The following is an 18,989-nucleotide window of genomic DNA, read 5'->3' as shown; positions in this document are numbered from 1 at the left end:
CTTTTTTATTTAGTGTAACTCTGAAAAAAATAAATAGCATAGAAGTATACTGTCATCCACGTTAAATAGTCTATTATGCTTTTCACACTGGCAAAAGAAAAAGGCGTGATTCCCTAAAAGCAAAAGCTTGTATTAAATGGCCGGGGATATTCCTGTAGCACAGATACAATACACAAAACGAGCCAAGGGAGAAGGGCGGGGAAAGGGCCAAGAAGAAAAAAGAGAAGGGAAGGGATTGAGAAAGAAGTGAGTGGGAAAGCAGGCATGAATTAAAGAGAGAGCACAACAAATGTTGGTATGGAAAAAGGCTGCAATAACTACTCATGGTTCCTCGGTAATTGGATATTCCGAACTTTTCGCATTTACTCCGGGAAAACTCTCTACAACGCATCAAATCCTTTGAAAAGGCAAGTGAAATCACAATGGAAAGCTGAGAGGCTTTTGTCGAAAGTTGGTGGACCGGGACACCATCGGAATTCTCTTGACTCTGGACAACGACTTATTTGCAATTGTTCGTCCGGAGCAAATCTTCAGATGATCTGCTGTCCCATTCCAACAACTTTCAACAAAAGCCTCTCGGCTCTCCATTGAGATTTTAATTGCATTTTAAAAGAAATCAATGCATTGTAGAGAGTTTCCCCGGAGTAAATGCAAAAACTACCTAATATGTGCCAGTGACTGAGGAACAAAAGGAGGTCAGAAGAGTTTGTTTAAAAAAAATAATACAAAAGAATTATATGTACACTTCATAAATTAACTCAAACACAAGAACCATGCGAGACAAGAAATTAATTTTATTTAACAAATATACACATACAGGTCATTCACACATAATGTGTACATAAAGCAATTACATTATTGTACATAGTTAATTTACATTATAAGTCAGTTTATTATTGTACATATAAATACAAAGGACAGGATTATATACATGTTTAATTATGTACATCTTAATGTTGGATAAAATTCTATCATAAACATTTGAAATATATAATATATGTTCCATGAAATGAAATAATACTTCACAGTGAATAGTGTTCTTTTCTTGCCCTTTCCCATGTGCAGAGGCCTATACCTATAAAAATATTAGAAGTACCGGTATTTGGGATCAAACAGTACAAAAAAAGTATCCCATTTTTTTCGCAATAAAATGGCAGAAATACAAAATGGGTTGGTGATGAATCCACAAAAAAGAAAATATCAAAAACACTCTAAATTTACATGGAATTATCAAATCCTGATTTTGAGGTTATGGTGATTACCCTTCTTAGAAGTAATTCACTTTTTACATTAGGATATACAATGAAATTTGTAAATTGTATGTTGACTGGAATTCACCTAAACCTGATGAGAGTATGCATCGAGGATTGGATTTGGCGCAAGAAAGGGTTACCTGATGAGAGTATGCATTGAGAATCGGATTTGGCGCAAGAAAGAGTTACAATGTACCATCCACTCGTTTGTAAATTACAAACAGCTTTATGACATGCCCAACTGAATTTCGACCAAATCTAGATGTTCATTACTGCTTACGCAAGCAAAGTAGCTCATTCAATGTAAGGGAAGCATACAACGCACAATGCAGCAGCAACATGCAAGGGAAAAGATTGTTCAAAGGCAACATCCACCCACAACAAAAACTTCATTTGAATCAAGAAAAATTATAAGCGATAAGGGAAGTAGTCTATGCGGCCTCCAGGCCATATTTTGCTGGCCTTTGCCTTCGGCTGAGTCACATATACAAAACCTATGGGAGAAAGTATTCTCCAGGAGCCTTGTAGGTCAAAAGTACCAGCCTTGGCTACATTTCTGCCAACCGTATACTCTTGAAAAGCTTGGTGAGAACAAAAATGCCAATGGTATTAATTTATATTGGGAAATTCCATAAAATACATGAGACCTTCGTGAAATGTTCCGTCTCTGATTTCTGGTTCTTTTGACAGTCTGTAGTGCTCTCAAACGATCATGACTTGGGCAGTTTATGAAGTGAATAAAAACTTTAGAAAAATAGGAGTCGGATGTACAAAAAGGTTGATTATTTTTACAGAATTGCCCTATTATTATTTTTTAGGGTCACCCATCCTTACTCATGTTTACTCCTCAGGAGTGTTGAGCCGCATCCATCCAGGTAGATGCTTCATAAAGCTGTCCATAATAATGAGTGACTTTACCAACGACTGGTTATCCTTTCTTCAGCGCTAAATAAACATCAATAAAAATTTGGTACATACCAATTACCACAAGATAGGATCACAAGTCATTCATAAAGTCCCTTGCAAATTATAAACAGTATTATGAAACACCCACCAGATCCAAAATATTACAAATGAGAAGGATATCTCGAAACAAGAATTATCATTGCTTCATCAGACTTATTAGAGACGGTTCTATAAATTGTTGACGGAAAAATGAAATCATTCTGAGACCACCAGTGCTCTCAGGAGAATGTTGTATCTTTCTAAGATGTCCCCTTTGAGGTTGATGATGATACTGCTTTCAATCGGGAGATTAGGCTGGTGAGAGATAAAACAAGAAATGATGTCGTGAAGTCGATAAAGTTTCTTTGAGAAGGAAATTTAATATAGAATGATGACAGTGATGGCAATCGTGATGATGATTATGATAAAGATATTGGTGATGACGGTCAAAATGGTGACCGTGATGAAGCTGGTGGTAATGGTGAAGATGATGATTGTGACGATGATGTTGATGATGATAATTATGTTGATGATAATTATGATGATGATGACAGTGGTGGTGATGATGATGACGATATTGATGAAGATGATGCTGATAATGGCGATGATGATGAATAATGATGATATTGACAATTAAAATGATAACGATGGTGATGGTGGTGTTAGTGCTGTTAGTGCAGGAAATTAAAACTCCATTATTAGAAATATTCAAAAGTTGCAATTACTGTTACAGGACATTTACCATGTTTAAATAAAAATTATTTTTCATGACGACATGTTGATTGATATTCGAATACGGACATACTGAAGCTTTTCGACATGCACTCCTCAGAGTACGTCAGTTTGTCCATTTTAATACTATTTTTCATTTTGTAGAACCAACCACTTATTCACTGATTTATACTTGTCATGGTTTCATCTCATATTCAAACTCGTTTCCTTTGGTATTTGTAATGTACCTGAAAATAGAAAACATCCTTTAAGGGGATGATAGAGTTCAAAGGTCAAACTTATACTTACGTCATGACCTTTAGGCGGAGTCCATGTGAACGTGACAGGTTTGGTATTCCCTGCTTCGACCATCCCTCGCTGAGGTTCGACCTGGAAGCCTTGGACGCTCAGAGATGCTGCATTGTCAAAGAAGAATTCTCCATTCTTCAAAATAAAAAATAAGAGAAAATTTTACTTACTTTAATTACTTTATCAAAAGTCTTTTTAAACCCCATTACAATAATGCGGCATCCAAAACCTGGACGCTCAGAGATGCTGCGTTATCAAAGAATTCTCCATTCTTCAAAATAAAAAAATTAAATAAAAGCAATTTTACTGCTTTGTACAGTGATTATCACTAACTCCATCAAAAGTCTCTATAAACCCCATTACAAAAATGCAGCATCCAAACCCTGGACGCTCAGAGATGCTGCGTTGTCAAGGAAGAATCCTCCATTCTTCAAAATAAAAAAATAATTACAATTATACTTCCTCAAAAAGTGCTTATCACTGACTAATTTTATTTAATGAATGTTCACTGGGGAACGTTTCATCAAATCTTTTGTGCGATATGTTGTCAGAATTTACAACTTTTCTTGATTTTGATAGGCTGGGAAACATTTTTACTTTGGCAACTGTCGGATAAAACAGGACTTGTCAGATAAACGTCTGGCAGGTCCTTTCATGAAACGCTCTCCAGAAGTCTCTCAACCCACTCCAATAAAGCAGCATAAAAACTAACCTTTGCTTTAGCAGAGATGGTATTACGCACATCAGTTGCGGACCGTGACCCGGAGGAGACAAAGCATTGGAGGGGCACAGCATTGTTCACAAAGAATACAGTGCCTCTCCAATCATTTTTCTCCTTCGGGTCACGGTCCGCCACTGACGCACATTGCGTTTCAAAGAACAAATTTCTGCTGTGTCACCAGTAACCTCTTCTGAGTGAGGCACAATATGGATATTTCTTGCTGAAGGAAATTGACTCCTGGTATAGGGTTTGAACCCATGACCCTCTGGTTTAGAGATGGGGGTCAGAACCAGTCTACCATCATGACACCTTCATGAAAATATCTATAAACTGGTATTGCTATCAATAATGAATGTAGTGTACACATATACTGCCCTGCATTGTCAGTAATGAGTCATAACCTGGCTTGTCTTAATCTCTATTATGTTTTGTATATTTCATTACTTTGTAAATTTTCTTTTATTTATTTTGATCTCAATAAATTGATATCAAATCAAAATGATCATAAACACAATCCATATGTCCCATAGAAAAAAACATATAGTAAAGATCGATAAAGGTGTTTTGATTTTGTGTCCATATCCAGCAATGTAAATGACACAGAAAGAAAGAGAGATAGGTAAAAAGAACAAACCTTTTTCTGAGTAGGTGCGGTACTCTTGATACACCCAATGTGTAACTGTCTGGTAGCAGGTTTGATCTCCTTGTCGACACTCAAAGCTTTGAAACTTAGTAACGTTGGGATCGATGGAGGTACAGCCTTCGGATCAACCACTAAAGCAAAATCATAACAAGACTACAGTCACCCTCAGAGGTACACAACTTACATGAGATCAAAATTAATATTTTTTGCTTGTCCAATTGTCAATAATCACTAATTTCTATTCATTTACATACTCAATCATTAACCCATAGTCAAGGTACATTACTTTCATTAGGTCAAAATTAATCTTCTTTCTCTCCTAAAATTGGCAACAATCACTAATTATCTGTTCATTTTCATATTTAGAAAAATCTTGACTTTAACCCATAGAGGTACATAGCAATAATAAAGTCAGAATTAATCTTCTTTTGATCCTCAAATTGGCAACGATCATTAACTTTCTATTCATTTTCATACTTCGACGAAATAACATATGGATATAACATGAGAAGAAAAATTAATGATTAGAGAATTAATCTAATGAAAAGTTGCCAATTTGCGTTTTTAAGCAATGATTTTGTTTTAATCGCATTGCTGATTCAGAATGTGTAATGATCAGCACAAGTTAAATTTCACAAAACAGTCATATGAACATCCTGGTCGGTATGCAAATGAGGAAACTGATGACATCATGCACTCACTACAGTGTATTTCTTTGGTATTCTATTACTGGGTAATAGTATATGAAATATTCTCATTTTCTCTTCATTTTCAAGTGAAAAAAACGATTAATTCCTCCCTGATTATGTGAAATTAGCATTGTTTAATACTATATAGTCCAGTCAAAGTTGGTCCTTATTGTCAAATCTGTACAAAAATGAAATATTGTATAATTCAAACAATAAAAAACAAAAGAATTAGTGAGTGAGGGACATCATCGACTGTCTCATTTGCATGTCACTGAGTTGTGCATATCACTGTTTTGTAAAAAATAAGCGAAACTTTAAAATGTCATAACTTTCTTATTTTACATCCGATTTTAACGAAATTTTCAGCGTTGTGCTAGTTCGATTTTTCTCTATGTATTCAAATCAACATTTTTCTGGGGTGGACTTGACCTTTAACTGAGGAATGGCACCAGATCCAGATACTGTACTGGAAATGAAATCACTTTTTTTCAGTACATTTTTCTCTTTCCAATCATATTCCATTTATAATTAATGCTAGCCTTTAATCTAAAAGAAATTTGGGGTATAACAATATACGATCTTACCCTCTTCCTCTTCTGGTGCCGGTAGTAACGTGAGCGATTCAACGGTAGGACAGATCTCATCAAGACCTTCTAAGAACATGACCTTGGTCTTAGCCGCGCCCTTCAAATGAATGGCATGGGCTTCCTGCTTCCCAAACAACTGAACGCGAGCCATATCGGAGAAGAGACCGCTGGCATGGTCAGGTCGAAACAACACTCGGATCTCAACCTTCTTGCCTGAAATATAGACATTTGATAATAATATTTATAATATTAACGACAAAAACAAAGACAACAACAACAATAACAGAAGTGTTAGTGTTAGCAGTAATAGTAGTAGGTGTAATAAGAAGAGGGGGGAGGAGGGGGAGGGGAGGAGGAGGAGGAAGAAGAAGAATGAAAGGAAGGAAGGAGAAGGAAAAGGAAGAAGAGGGGAGAGGGAAGAGGAAAAGAAGAACATCAAGGAGGAGGAAGAGGAGGAGAAGCAAAATAATGACAACAAAATACAATCAAAGACACTTCTTCCATTATAATTTGCTGGTCCTACTACATTCTCATATCTCTTAATGAAGACAGCGATTAGATATGGCTGAAAATTACATACCTGGCTGAAGTGTACCATCGGACAGAGTACAATCAAAGACACTTCTTCCATCATAGTTAGCTGGTTCTACTACATTCTTATTATCTATCTTAATGAATACAGTAACAAGATCTGACTGAAAACTACATACCTGGCTGAGGTGTGCCATCCGACGGAGTACAATCAAAGACACTTCGTCCATCATACTGTAGTTAGCTGGCCCTACGACATTCTTATTATCTCTTTTAATGAATACACTGATTAGATACGGCTGGAATCTACATACCTGGCTGAAGTGTACCATCGGACGGAGTACAATCAAAGACACTTCTTCCATCATAATTACCTGGCCTTACTACATTCTCATTATCTCTCTTCATAAATACAATGATCAGATCTGACTAAAAACTACATACCTGGTTGAAGTGTACCATCGGACGGAGTACAATCAAAGACACTTCTTCCATCATAGTTGGCTGGCCCTACGACATTCTTATTATCTCTTTTAATGAATACACTGATTAGATACGGCTGGAAACTACATACCTGGCTGAAGTGTACCATCGGACGGAGTACAATCAAACACACTTCGTCCATCATAGTTGGCTGGCCCTACAACATTCTTATCATCTCTCTTCATAAATACAATAGGTGATTTCAAGTCCTGGTGTAGGTGTTGAAATTTGGATTGCTTCCCCTAGCTCCAAAACTTATTCAGAGTTTGTAAACCTGATCCAGATCACATTATTGACATCTCAACAACTAGTGGGTGACTTTTCGGGACCATCTTCATTTTTGTTTTGGTGTTATAATCGTGTGAAAATTGACCTAACACCAACACCAAAAGGTCAACACTGAACTTGAAATCACCCATTGATCAGATAAGACTGGAAACTACATACCTGGTTGAAGTCTACCATCGGACTGAGTACAATCGAAGACACTTCTTCCATCATAGTTAGCTGGCCCTACTACATTCTCATTATCTCTCTTACTACAGTAATTAGAAATGACTAGAAACTACAAACCTGGTTGAAGTGTACCATCGGACGGAGTACAATAAAAAACACTTCGTCCATCATAGTTGGCTGGCCCAACGACATTCTTATTATCTCTCTTCATAAATACAATAGGTGATTTCAAGTCCGGTGTTGGCCTTGGTGTTGGGGTTGAAATTTGGATTACTTCCCCTAGCTCCAAAACTTATTCAGAGTTTGTAAACCTGATCCAGATCACATTATTGACATCTCAACAACTAGTGAGTGACTTTTCAGGACAATCTTCATTTGATGTTTGGTGTTATAATCGTGTGAAAATTAACCTAACACCAACATCCAAAGGTCAACACTGAACTTGAAATCCCCCATTGATCAGATAAGACTGGAAACTACATACCTGGTTGAAGTGTACCATCGGACGGAGTACAATCAAAGACACTTCTTCCATCATAGTTGGCTGGCCCTATGACATTCTTATTATCTCTCCTAATGCATACAGTTACTAGATATTACTGGATACTGCAAAACCTGGTTGAAGTGTACCATCGGACGGAGTACAATCAAAGACACTTCTTCCATCATAGTTGGCTGGCCCTACGACATTCTTATTATCTCTCTTCATAAATACAATACACCTGTAGGTGATTTCAAGTCCAGTGTTGGCCTTGGTGTTGGTGTTGAAATTTGGATTGCTTCCCCTAGCTCCAAAACTTATTCAGAGTTTGTAAAACTGATCCAGATCACATTATTGACATCACAACAACTAGTGGGTGACTTTTCGGGACCATCTTCATTTTATGTTTGGTGTTATAATCGTGTGAAAATTAACCTAACACCAACACCCAAAGGTCAACACTGAACTTGAAATCACCCATTGATCATATAAGACTGGAAATTACATACCTGGTTGAAGTGTACCATCGGACAGAGTACAATAAAAGACACTTCTTCCATCATAGTTGGCTGGCCCTACTATATGCTTATCTCTCTTAATAAATACAATGATTAGATATGGCTGGAAACTACATACCTGGCTGAAGTGTACCATCGGACGGAGTACAATCAAAGACACTTCTTCCATCATAGTTGGCTGGCCCTACGACATTCTTATTATCTCTCTTGATAAATACAATGATTAGAAATGACTGAACATTACATACCTGGTTGAAGTGTACCATCGGACGGAGTACAATCAAAGACACTTCTTCCATCATAGTTGGCTGGCCCTACGACATTCTTATTATCTCTCTTGATGAATACAGGCAGCTCACGTTGGCTAAGCTGCTTCTGGTACGACAGACTATCCAACAGGATACGATAATCAATAGCGAATGATGACATGTTCTCCAGCTGGAGGAAAGAACAAAGAAATTCAAAGCATGACTTTGTAGTGATACCCAGGCCCTCTGACATAAAGATTAGTGACAGAGGCAGGGTTGATTTCTATAATTGATCGCATTGATTATTGTGAATTATCATCTATATGGAGCGTTTTAGCGATGCATTGAAAACGGGTATTTTGGTCTGCATCAATTGCCTGTGCAGTATCAGAGCTTATCCCTACGAAGGACCAAAATCTGACGAATATCCCATAGGCTCCTGTACAAACTTAGCCGTTGAGCATGAGCATGAGAGCATATTCAACAGTTCAGTGCGCATGCGCGGAATATACAACATGCACAACAATGAAAGCAATGCGATGCACATCATAGATCACAATTACACTCAATGATGATGCATAATGTGATAAGTGATATGACTTGTTAAATCAAATTTCTCCCTCTTTTTTTTTGGGGGGGGGGGGGGCTGGGATAGATGATAATAATTATATTGGACGGCTTTATATCATGAAACTTTCTACTCATTAGGGCCAATATTCCACTCATCTGCGATTCATGGAATATTTTCCCAAAATCTTGGAATATTTCTGGTATTCCACTCTGAGCCATCCAATACAATATAACGATCAATCATAGAAATCAGCCCCGTAATCATTCACTATTAGTTTTCTCTTACAGGGTCCAGGTTTTTCAAAAGTTACCTAAACTAACATTCAACCAATTAAATATCCTTGTGTAATTTTATGAAATAGAGAAATATGGGGATGATTTTTCTTTTAAAAAACACAAAATTGGGAAAATTGTATTTTCATAAGAAAAAAAGGCAAGGCAGTATATTTGATTAAATACGGCAGAAACGTACTCGTTGACAGGTCCGTTATTACATATCGTGCCTCAGCCAGCAAGAACTACACTGAAATCAACATACCTTGAATGTTTCCTCTGCTTCCTCTCCTGCAATGACGTATCCCATGTCCAGTCGGTCATCGGCCAGAGAGAGCTTGACCTCCGGCATTAGACCATGACCTCTCATAGTGATACCAAGCGTGTGTTCACCGGACTTGACATCAAGCACTTCATAGAACTATTTCAAAACAAAATCAAATTGAAACAGATATAATATTATTCATTCATAGATTAAAAATTCTAAGCAGAGAATAAAAATGTCCAGGGTCTTCTTGCATAAAAGTTTCAATTACTGATAAATTTGCCAAAAAAAAAAAGACTACATGTAACATGGTTATATTGCTCAAAAGTCAATTAGAATAAATTATTTTGTAAAAGGAAGTTTAAACCATCAATGCAGTTTATTAGAAAATAGGGCCAAGATCTTTCAGTATTAAAGCAATGAATGTGGCATCTTACGTTTCTATTTAAATCAAGTCCATCTAATAAAAAATTGAAACCATGCTGCTATTACTCAAGCTTGGCTGCTATTACTAAAGCACTTATTTTGCTTATATAGTTTGCCACTGCATTAATTTTTCACTACTTTGTCTTATCCTTAAATTGTATTCATGTCTAAATTTTGTTATGACACTGTTATAAATTTGTCACATTGCAATGTACTTGAATGTCATACTACGATTATGTTTATGTATTGTAAATTCATTTTGACTTTACAATAAATGCAGAAACTCCTGCAAAAAAAAAATGAAATTCAAATTGAGATCATTCTCAACACTCACATACCAGAATCAATTTCAAATTAAGATCAATATGAATTGATTTCAAACCTTAATACTAGAATACAGCGCCTACATCTGCTACTGCGGTTTATTTACTACAATAAAATAAGTTTCTTATTAAACTCACTAAGTTAGCTTTCATTGGTTCAAAGGCAATTAGAATGGTGTGTGTTTCATCTGGTGCTAGGCTACGCAAAGCATTCAACATTAAGAATGGACCGCCGGTGTCTAGAACAGATGATTGGAGCTGATATGGCAGGGTCAAGGAATTACATATACACACATATTGAAACTTTGGTCTATATTCTAAACCAAAATATATGATTTCACTATGGCTTGCAAAATGTGAAAAACAATCTCAATAACTAGATGATAAAATCATCATTACACTGGCACTCAAATCATTACAAACTGTAAATAATAAATATAATAATTTTCTGTACCATTTGAACATGAGATGACCTCAATTAAACATAAGCCTATAATGCAAAAAAAAAAAATGACACATTTACATGTAGCTTCTACAATTTCAGTCTGGACTTTAATATAGTCTAGGGTTAACGGTAAACCAGAGTTCAGAATATGGGCTTTTGAGATAAAAGGTTTATACAATGCAGGATGGGGAGTATAAATTCAAATAATACACAAATAAAAAAAATATTGCAGAATGTTTTTGTTTCACCAAGTTGTTTTTATCTTTCAGTTTGGAATGCCATAAACAAACATGAAGTAGGAGCTGGCCAGGGTTCTAATGTCAGCAGTGAATGTCAGTGTAGCTTGAAACAGTGTGATTCCGCACAGTTAATGCACAACAATAAAAGCACAAAATAGAATAGAACAGACATACATGTATTCCCAGTGTTGTGAGCTGCACGATTGAGTGTATTCAAATTGGCATATAGAGCACAGGAAGCATTACTTCCAAAGAAAGATTACAGTTGAATGTAAATTCAGCGAAATTTTATTTTATTTCTGAAGTAGTTTTTGTATAATAATCAATAAAATGTAATAAAAAAAGGGGAAAAGAAATAATTTTGCAAAAATAGAGATTGATTAAGGATACATTTACAGCCTCAGGAGACACATTCTGGACGGTAATAGACTTGATGACCCGCTGACCGACGGACACCTCACTGAAGTCCACCACACTACGGCCATGGTTTGATATCACTACCAGAGATGGACGCACCGCTGGACAATGCACCTCCAAGAATAACGCATTGTGAACACTGTGGTTAAGATAGGATATAATTGGGTTTACTTTACTGGCAAAAGACTTGAATAGAGGTTAGATAGCCAAGTAGGATAATAATAATAATAATAGCTGGACTTATAAAGCGCTTTTTCCAGAGGATACAAAGCGCTGCTATTATTACCCCGGCTTTAGCTCGAGCTACCATCATCGGCGCTCAGTGCATGCAAGGAATTACTCCTGCCGGGTACCCATTCACCTCACCTGGGTCGAGTGTAGCACAGTGTGGATAAATTTCTTGCTGAAGGAAAACACGCCATGGCTACGATTGGAACCCACGACCCTCTGTTTCAAAGGCAAGAGTCAGAACCACTAGACCACGATGCACCCACTTGCTGATAGCTGATTAATTAGTTAGGACCCCACTGCATTAAACTTGCCATTGATAACTTTGACATCATCTGTAACTTCCATTGAATATCTGATTTTAATTGGCTGCTAATTAGTGTTACCATGGTAGATACTGTTAATGTCAGAATTACCTTCATCAATAAAGTTTAATGCAGCTGGAGCCATGAATCGTGTTAAAGTAAAAATGCATTGTATTATAATAGGGCAGCATAGCAATTATTAACATAATTGACTTCCCTGACTTGCACAAAGCTCAAAAGAACAGACTTATTAATACTATAAAAAAATTCAAGTGATATATTGAAGGATATCGTAAGTTAGCTGTACTCACTCATAAGGTAGTGTACCAGGATTTGCAGTCATTCCTGAAGCCACATAGCATGGGATAGAATAGCTTCTAAAATCACCTTCAAACTGTCTCAATAATGAGGCCTTCCCGGCTGCATAATCACCACTCCTATTTAAACAGAAATATGAAAGTATAAATGAATGATTAAATACAGGGCATAGTATGTAATTTACCGGTATCATTGGAGACCAGCCACCCAAAACCAACATTGAGTAGAACGGGAAGGTACTTTTTAAAATAGCCAAAAGAGTAGGTAGGTATTGATAAACAAAAAATTGAAAGATTACCTATCTGAAAGAGTATTTTTCTTCTTCTTACTGTCAAAATTTGAAGTTGTAAAGTTCAAGACAAGATATGAGAGTTCTATGAAACCACTTTTTGCAGACTACCGGTACTTATAAGTTTCACCACGATTGCACCCGGGGGGGGGGGGGGGGGGGGGGGTGTTGGAAGGGGGCCACTTCCATTGACGAGTGAATACCATGCGCGACCATGGGGTCTCGAAAAGCACCCTAAACAAGTATTTTCCATATTCTGAAAATGCAGCCCTTTATAAGTATTGGCGTGTGAAACCCTCCCCATGGCAAGTATTCCCTGAAATGAACCCCTAAACATGTACAGCTATTTTAATTGTTATATGTCACAGACGTCAGTTTTACCTACATCATCCCACACCTCGCGCAAGTCGGACTCTAAGCACGTATAGTGTTGACTGTTGGGGCAAAAAGTACATCCTTTATTTTTTTATCTTTTTACCCTCACAAATTTTGACCCTAAACATGTAGCTTTCCTAGCGAAATAGATACCCTTTTTTCATTATTTTAGTGTTTTTTGACACCCTTATTTAGTTACATATGTAACGTGCCCTATCTTGAAAAAGACATCCTTTTTACGTGTTTTTTTGGTCGCGCATGGTATCCACTCGTCAATGTAAGTGCCCCCCCCCCCCCCCCCCCCCCCCCGGATTGCACAGAGTGCACATCTCATGCCTGAGTGAGCTACAAACTTCAAAACTTTTTTTTTTCTTTTTTTTTTGAAGCTCTGGCTGTTTTATTTAGATAAATATTTAGCTACCTCTGGATAAAATTTGCTCAAATAAACATGAATATATCAAAATTTAGTTATTCAAGATTGTTTTATAAGCTCAATCTCATTTCAATTGAGAAAATACATGTAGTAAAATAACCAAAGCACCACTCCCAGTTCTAAACCCTCCAAAACAAAATCTGCAACTCAATTTTGAGGGATGGTATATTTGTTGTTACTGAGGTATAGAAGATGAAACTGGTATCATTGAAAAGCTTAATTATCTAAAATCAATTTTACAATGATGTGCCATCTGCTGTGATTATGTAATCATGGAATGTGCATTTACCCTGAAAATAGGAAAAAGTCAGAAGTGGAATGTTGCAAAATGCACTGTTTTCTAACCAGAGTCTCCATTTCTATAGCATTTGACCATGCAGGCGTATTCATGCTTTCCAATGATACCACTCTTACATATGATGGCACACTTATAAATTTATTACTGCTCAGACTTGAGTTGTAGAACTTTTTTTGAGGGGTTTAGCTTTCCCATTTAAAAGCCTTCCCATCAAAATCTACTCACATTGGATCTAGTTCATCTGGTTTCGGTGGGACCACCGATCTGGGTCTGGTTAGACCGGCGCTACCCTTGCCTCCCTTGTTCTTTCCTGCTGATTTCTGAGCGGGTTTCTTGGCCGGTTTCTTACCCTTCTACAAATACAAGCAAGATAGACATGATATGCACAGCGTCAATGGTTTGTTATACTAATAATAATAATAACTAGCATTTAGTACGCTCTCCATGTATATCACAGCGTTTACAAACGATTTAAAACAAAAGTACATAATAATTACAATACAAATACACGCAAAAGAAATTAATCGGAAAAGAGGTATGTTTTTAGAAGTTTCTTAAATTGATCTGAAGAGTTTGATGATTTAATGAAAGTGGGGATGTTGTTCCATTCTTTAGAAGCAGTAACACTAAATGTGCGATCACCTGTTTTTGTACGAGTTTTGGGTATGGCAAGCAAATATGGGTCTTTAGATGAACGGAGATTAGGGCGAGGGGGGTGAAAGAAAATTATGTTCAATTGCAAATCAAGCGAAGGCAAGGCCCTAAATCAATCATAAATTGGGTATTGTAATAAGGTCGAGTTTCAATTGAATGAAAATCAACTACAAATATACTCAAAATGTTGGACTAATGCTTAATTTGTTGACTTTTTCATATTTACCTTTCCATTATATCCCTCTTCTATTCACCTACATGTACTTACTACCCTCTACACCTTTCAGGTTCAAGTTCAAGCTAAGCAACTCGAGAGATCGGCAAAAACTAGCACCTTATGTTTCATAAGCAGATCTACAAATTATCACTTAATGAACTTTTTACCAATCCTTGGGATGTTTCATAAAGCTGTTTGTATAAAGTTAAGAGCAACTATAAGAACGACTGGTGAACCTTTCTTAAGCGCTAAATAATCAACAATGAACATTTGGTGTATATAAACCACAAGAAATGTTCACCCGTTGTTCTCACAATCCCTCTTAACTTTATGAAACGGCCCCTTGGGCCCTATTCATAAAACTTGCTTTAGTAACAGATTTGCAATAACAGATTTAAGCTACCAAAATCCTTCAATTTGATTGGCTAATAGTGAACTCATTACAGAAATTGTGCATCTGCTATCAAAACAAGTCTTTATGAAACAGGATCCAGAAAACACTCAAAGTAAATGGAATATAAATTTCAAATATTTTATTCTAAACCTACTCGAGACAAAACAAACTAATGCTCAAGGCCCTGTCACATCGTTTCATACCCGGCAGGATTAATTCCTTGAATGCACAAGCGCTGAAAGGCAGCTCGAGGTAATAATAATAATTTTACAAAATGTGCCTCGGAATAGATTGTTCCTAGATAGTTGGCGCTCTACGAATGCCAGTTATTATTATTATTATTCAGCTTTGCATATGGCTTGCAGGGTAACTACCATTGCTAACCGCAGGTCGCCCACTTTGACAGTATCACGCACGAAACTCACACGCAGTTGCTCGCAGAAGCGCACGCAAGTCTGACTGGCACGCAGATAAGTTTTGAACATGTTCAACACATTTTTGTGACTTGCGGGCAGGGCAATCACCTGCAAATCACTCGCAAGACTTGCACGGACAATGCGACAGGGCCTTGATATTTTTGCGATGACTATACAATAAATGAAGCACTTACCTTTTCTTCTTCCTGTGGTGAGAGTAGCAAGCAGGTAAGGGTGTGCAAGGTAAGGCAAGGCATAGAGAGAGAGGGAGAAAATACAAGCAGGTCAAGCTAGAAGTGCATACAGTTTCTACAGCAATCAATGGACATTTACATACATCGTTTTTTAACTGGAAATAAATGAAATATTGGATTTTAAACAAAAAATTGAACTCATACAAATTAAATATAAAATAAATAGGTAAACAAAGTAAATATATGATGAATAATATTAATAAATACATAAGGAAACAAAGCATCAATGAATAAATGAATTAATGAACAATAATGAAATGGAAATGTCCATTTATAAAGCGCAGTTACTATGTGCACATATTCTTCTGCGTATATACAAACTAATGAAAGCATCAATACAGAAAGCAAACATACAAGTGCAAAGAAATGAGACTTTAATAATAATCGCATAATGCCATTGCATGGCTTGCTAGATCCTATAACCACAGACGAACAAGAAAAGCAATAAGACATCTAATACAAAAAAGTCTATGCTGCGTCTTTTAGCAGGGATCCTGCTACTGAGGCGCTATGCGTCTGTCATAGCACCTTTCATGCATTCCTCATCATTTAGTCTGCTGGAGTGTTGCAAGAAAATTGCCATCAATTGGAAGTCAAATTTACGTCCACAATCAATCATACACCTGGGGCCCCATCTTACAAAGAGTTATGATTGATCTGATCAATCGTAACTCTATGGAAATCCATCAGTGTCATAATTTTTTCTACAGAAAACTTGCAAAATGCCCTTTGTAAACAAAGGAGAACATACCAAATTGTCAAGAAATCAATGAATTTATGGATATACATTTATATCTAGAAATTCTTTTGAACAAACATGCATTTTATATGTTGACTTTGCTGGCTTTCCATAGTTGCGATTGATCACATCTACCAGAACTATGGACGGCCAGCAACGTCAGCATCTAAAATGCAAATTTGTTCAGAATATATGTTGTATATTCATACACTCACTGTTTTCTTGAAAATTCTGTTTGTATGATTCTCTTTGTTTACAAAGGATATCATGCATCTTTCCTGTCGAAAAAAACTATGACACTGATGGATGTCCATCCAGTTGAGGTTGATCGGATCAATCGTAACTCTTTGTTAGACGGGACCCAGGATTCCTCTGTGAAAGACGCAGCACTGACATTTGGTAAGGTGCCTACACAAAGCTCAATGCATACACAGAAAAGAAAGCCTTACCTCAGCTTCCGCAGCGTTCCTCTTCGCAGCTAACTGAGCTTCCTCGAACTCCTTCCTGGCTTGGGCTTCTTGATTCCTTGTAACCAGTCTCACGGCTTCTTCTCGGATCTCGGCATCACCGAGGCTTGGACTGAACTTCACAGAGATACAGCTTTTCTGTGTAGACGTAGATAGTAGAGTACTGTGATAAACAACTCTTCTGATGATTTTTTTCTAATCAATGCAATATCACTTCTCTCATTCCATTACACAATGTTCTCTTTGGAATTTAAACCAATTTTTTGTATTTCTATATATTTTAAATGATTATGAGTCATATTTAGAACGTAATGTGCATTGCAAACTTTTTGATAGCTTTTATTTTTATGGGTGTGCTTGCCCTCTTGGCATAGTACAATTCAATCCTTGAATGCATGGCGATCAAGAACCATAAACACACGTATTGTAGCAGTGAAACTACATTTGTGCTTGCGACAATTGCTCCGGGACTTTTTTCGTGTAAATTGGAGGGTGAGGGCTAGGGTTTAAAGGTATAAGAAAGTAGTTGCAGCAAACAATTATTTCATGAGAAAGTCTTTTAAATCAAGGTTAATTGTCACCATATTATCATTTATCTAGATCTGGTACATTAATGTGAACTTTCTTTTATCTTTGTGAAATCATGAAATCTTAGCTCAAAACTGATAATTCCGATGATCACTTGCACAGAAAAGCATATGTGGGACAGTGTATCAATATTGCTTGGAAAAATACCTGTCATTTGCTGGAATTCCATGCTTTTTTTGCTTGTTTCTCAGCAATTATGCATGTTCTTTGAGAGCAATTTGCCACATATATTTTTATTTATACATAGAAACACCTGTGTGGTAATTTTATTGGATTTCTGTTTGAACTCAATTTGAGATCGTTACCACAACTGGTATAGGGTAGGGTAAGGTATCATAAACAGGGTTGAAGTTATTCATTCGCTTAGTGCGTGGGATTGACAGCGGAGCAATCGTTGCTGGAGCAAATGTCATGGAACCATCGCAGCAGACGTTAAAAGAACTTACCTTTCCCGGTTGCAGTGTACCGACCGAGGGAGAAATGGCGATCGGCGCTCCCTTGGGCACCACGAACTCAAAGGACGTGGGTCCTACCGGGGCGATCTCTCCCTTCCCGATACGAGGTACAGGATGAGTGAACTCGTTAGCGTTGGTGTGCGTGTTGAGGATGTACAGGGATGTGATGGAGGTATCCTCTAGAGCAGTGGCAGCGAAGTGAATCACAGAGTGAGAAAGATCAAGGGGAGGGTGAACTCCTACACCCCTGCAGGAGATCTTGAAGTCTCTGTCAAAGAGTAAATGATTCGGTAATACTGGAAAGTGTACTTTATGTAACCATCGATAATTACCCTTATGTCCAAGTTTCATGCAATAGATCCTTTTACTTTTAAAATTATGATAACATTTAAAAAACTTAAAATTTCAATTACATGTACATGTTCTAAGTTCATTGACCCTAAATGACCTTTGACGTCGGCCATGTGACCTGAAACTCAGGCAGGATGTTCAGCAATTACTTGATTACCCTTACATGTATGTCCAAGTGTCATGAAATAGGACCATATACTTTCCATGTTATGATGAAATATCAAAAACTTAAGCTTGGTTCAGATTTCAATGATGACGATGACGCCGCCATCGGAAAAGCAGCGCCATCTCATAGTCTCCTGAGAGAACTTAACAATATCCTGTTAGAAATATGAGTGGTTTAATGATTTCATGGTTCAAAACCATGATACACACTTCACATCTACCCTGCCCAAACAGCCGTCATACCTGTTAATGCCCGACTTGCAGGTCAACTCAAAGCTATATTCTTTAGCCTTCTGAGCACTGAAGATAATGTCCAGTTCAATGGTTTCAAACGGTAACAGGGTTCCAAAGCCCTCATTTGGTTGCACATCAATGAACTACATAAAAAACATAAAAATATAATAATGATGATAATGACGAATACGACGATGATAATAAAGGTTTCGTTATATAAAACAACCAGATTTTTGGCATTTTAAGAAATTAATGAATTAATTGAAGAGGAAATTG

The 18,989-nt window shown here is 37.0% G+C and overlaps 1 protein-coding gene across 1 annotated transcript in view; it reads right to left on the bottom strand.

The window, feature by feature from the left end:
* Window positions 1-775: 775 nt before the first annotated feature.
* LOC129276896 (cilia- and flagella-associated protein 74-like) overlaps window positions 776-18,989 on the bottom strand; it is a 46,649-nt gene continuing 28,435 nt past the window's right edge. Inside the window, exons 23-36 of the mRNA XM_064109784.1 lie at window positions 18,723-18,856; window positions 17,955-18,231; window positions 16,903-17,058; window positions 15,655-15,666; window positions 14,005-14,132; window positions 12,378-12,503; window positions 11,507-11,672; window positions 10,571-10,690; window positions 9,684-9,839; window positions 8,576-8,765; window positions 5,856-6,071; window positions 4,574-4,713; window positions 3,219-3,353; window positions 776-2,513 (exon numbers count right to left, since the gene is read on the bottom strand). Of these exons, the coding sequence (XP_063965854.1) occupies window positions 2,415-2,513; window positions 3,219-3,353; window positions 4,574-4,713; window positions 5,856-6,071; window positions 8,576-8,765; window positions 9,684-9,839; window positions 10,571-10,690; window positions 11,507-11,672; window positions 12,378-12,503; window positions 14,005-14,132; window positions 15,655-15,666; window positions 16,903-17,058; window positions 17,955-18,231; window positions 18,723-18,856 (2,055 nt within the window). The 3' untranslated portion in view covers window positions 776-2,414. The remainder of the gene's footprint in view (window positions 2,514-3,218; window positions 3,354-4,573; window positions 4,714-5,855; window positions 6,072-8,575; window positions 8,766-9,683; window positions 9,840-10,570; window positions 10,691-11,506; window positions 11,673-12,377; window positions 12,504-14,004; window positions 14,133-15,654; window positions 15,667-16,902; window positions 17,059-17,954; window positions 18,232-18,722; window positions 18,857-18,989) is intronic.

Source organism: Lytechinus pictus, chromosome 14 (assembly GCF_037042905.1).
Source record: "Lytechinus pictus isolate F3 Inbred chromosome 14, Lp3.0, whole genome shotgun sequence".
Lineage (NCBI taxonomy): Eukaryota > Metazoa > Echinodermata > Echinoidea > Temnopleuroida > Toxopneustidae > Lytechinus > Lytechinus pictus.
Note: the sequence above shows the minus strand (reverse complement) of the source record. Positions and strands in the feature narration are given on the sequence as shown.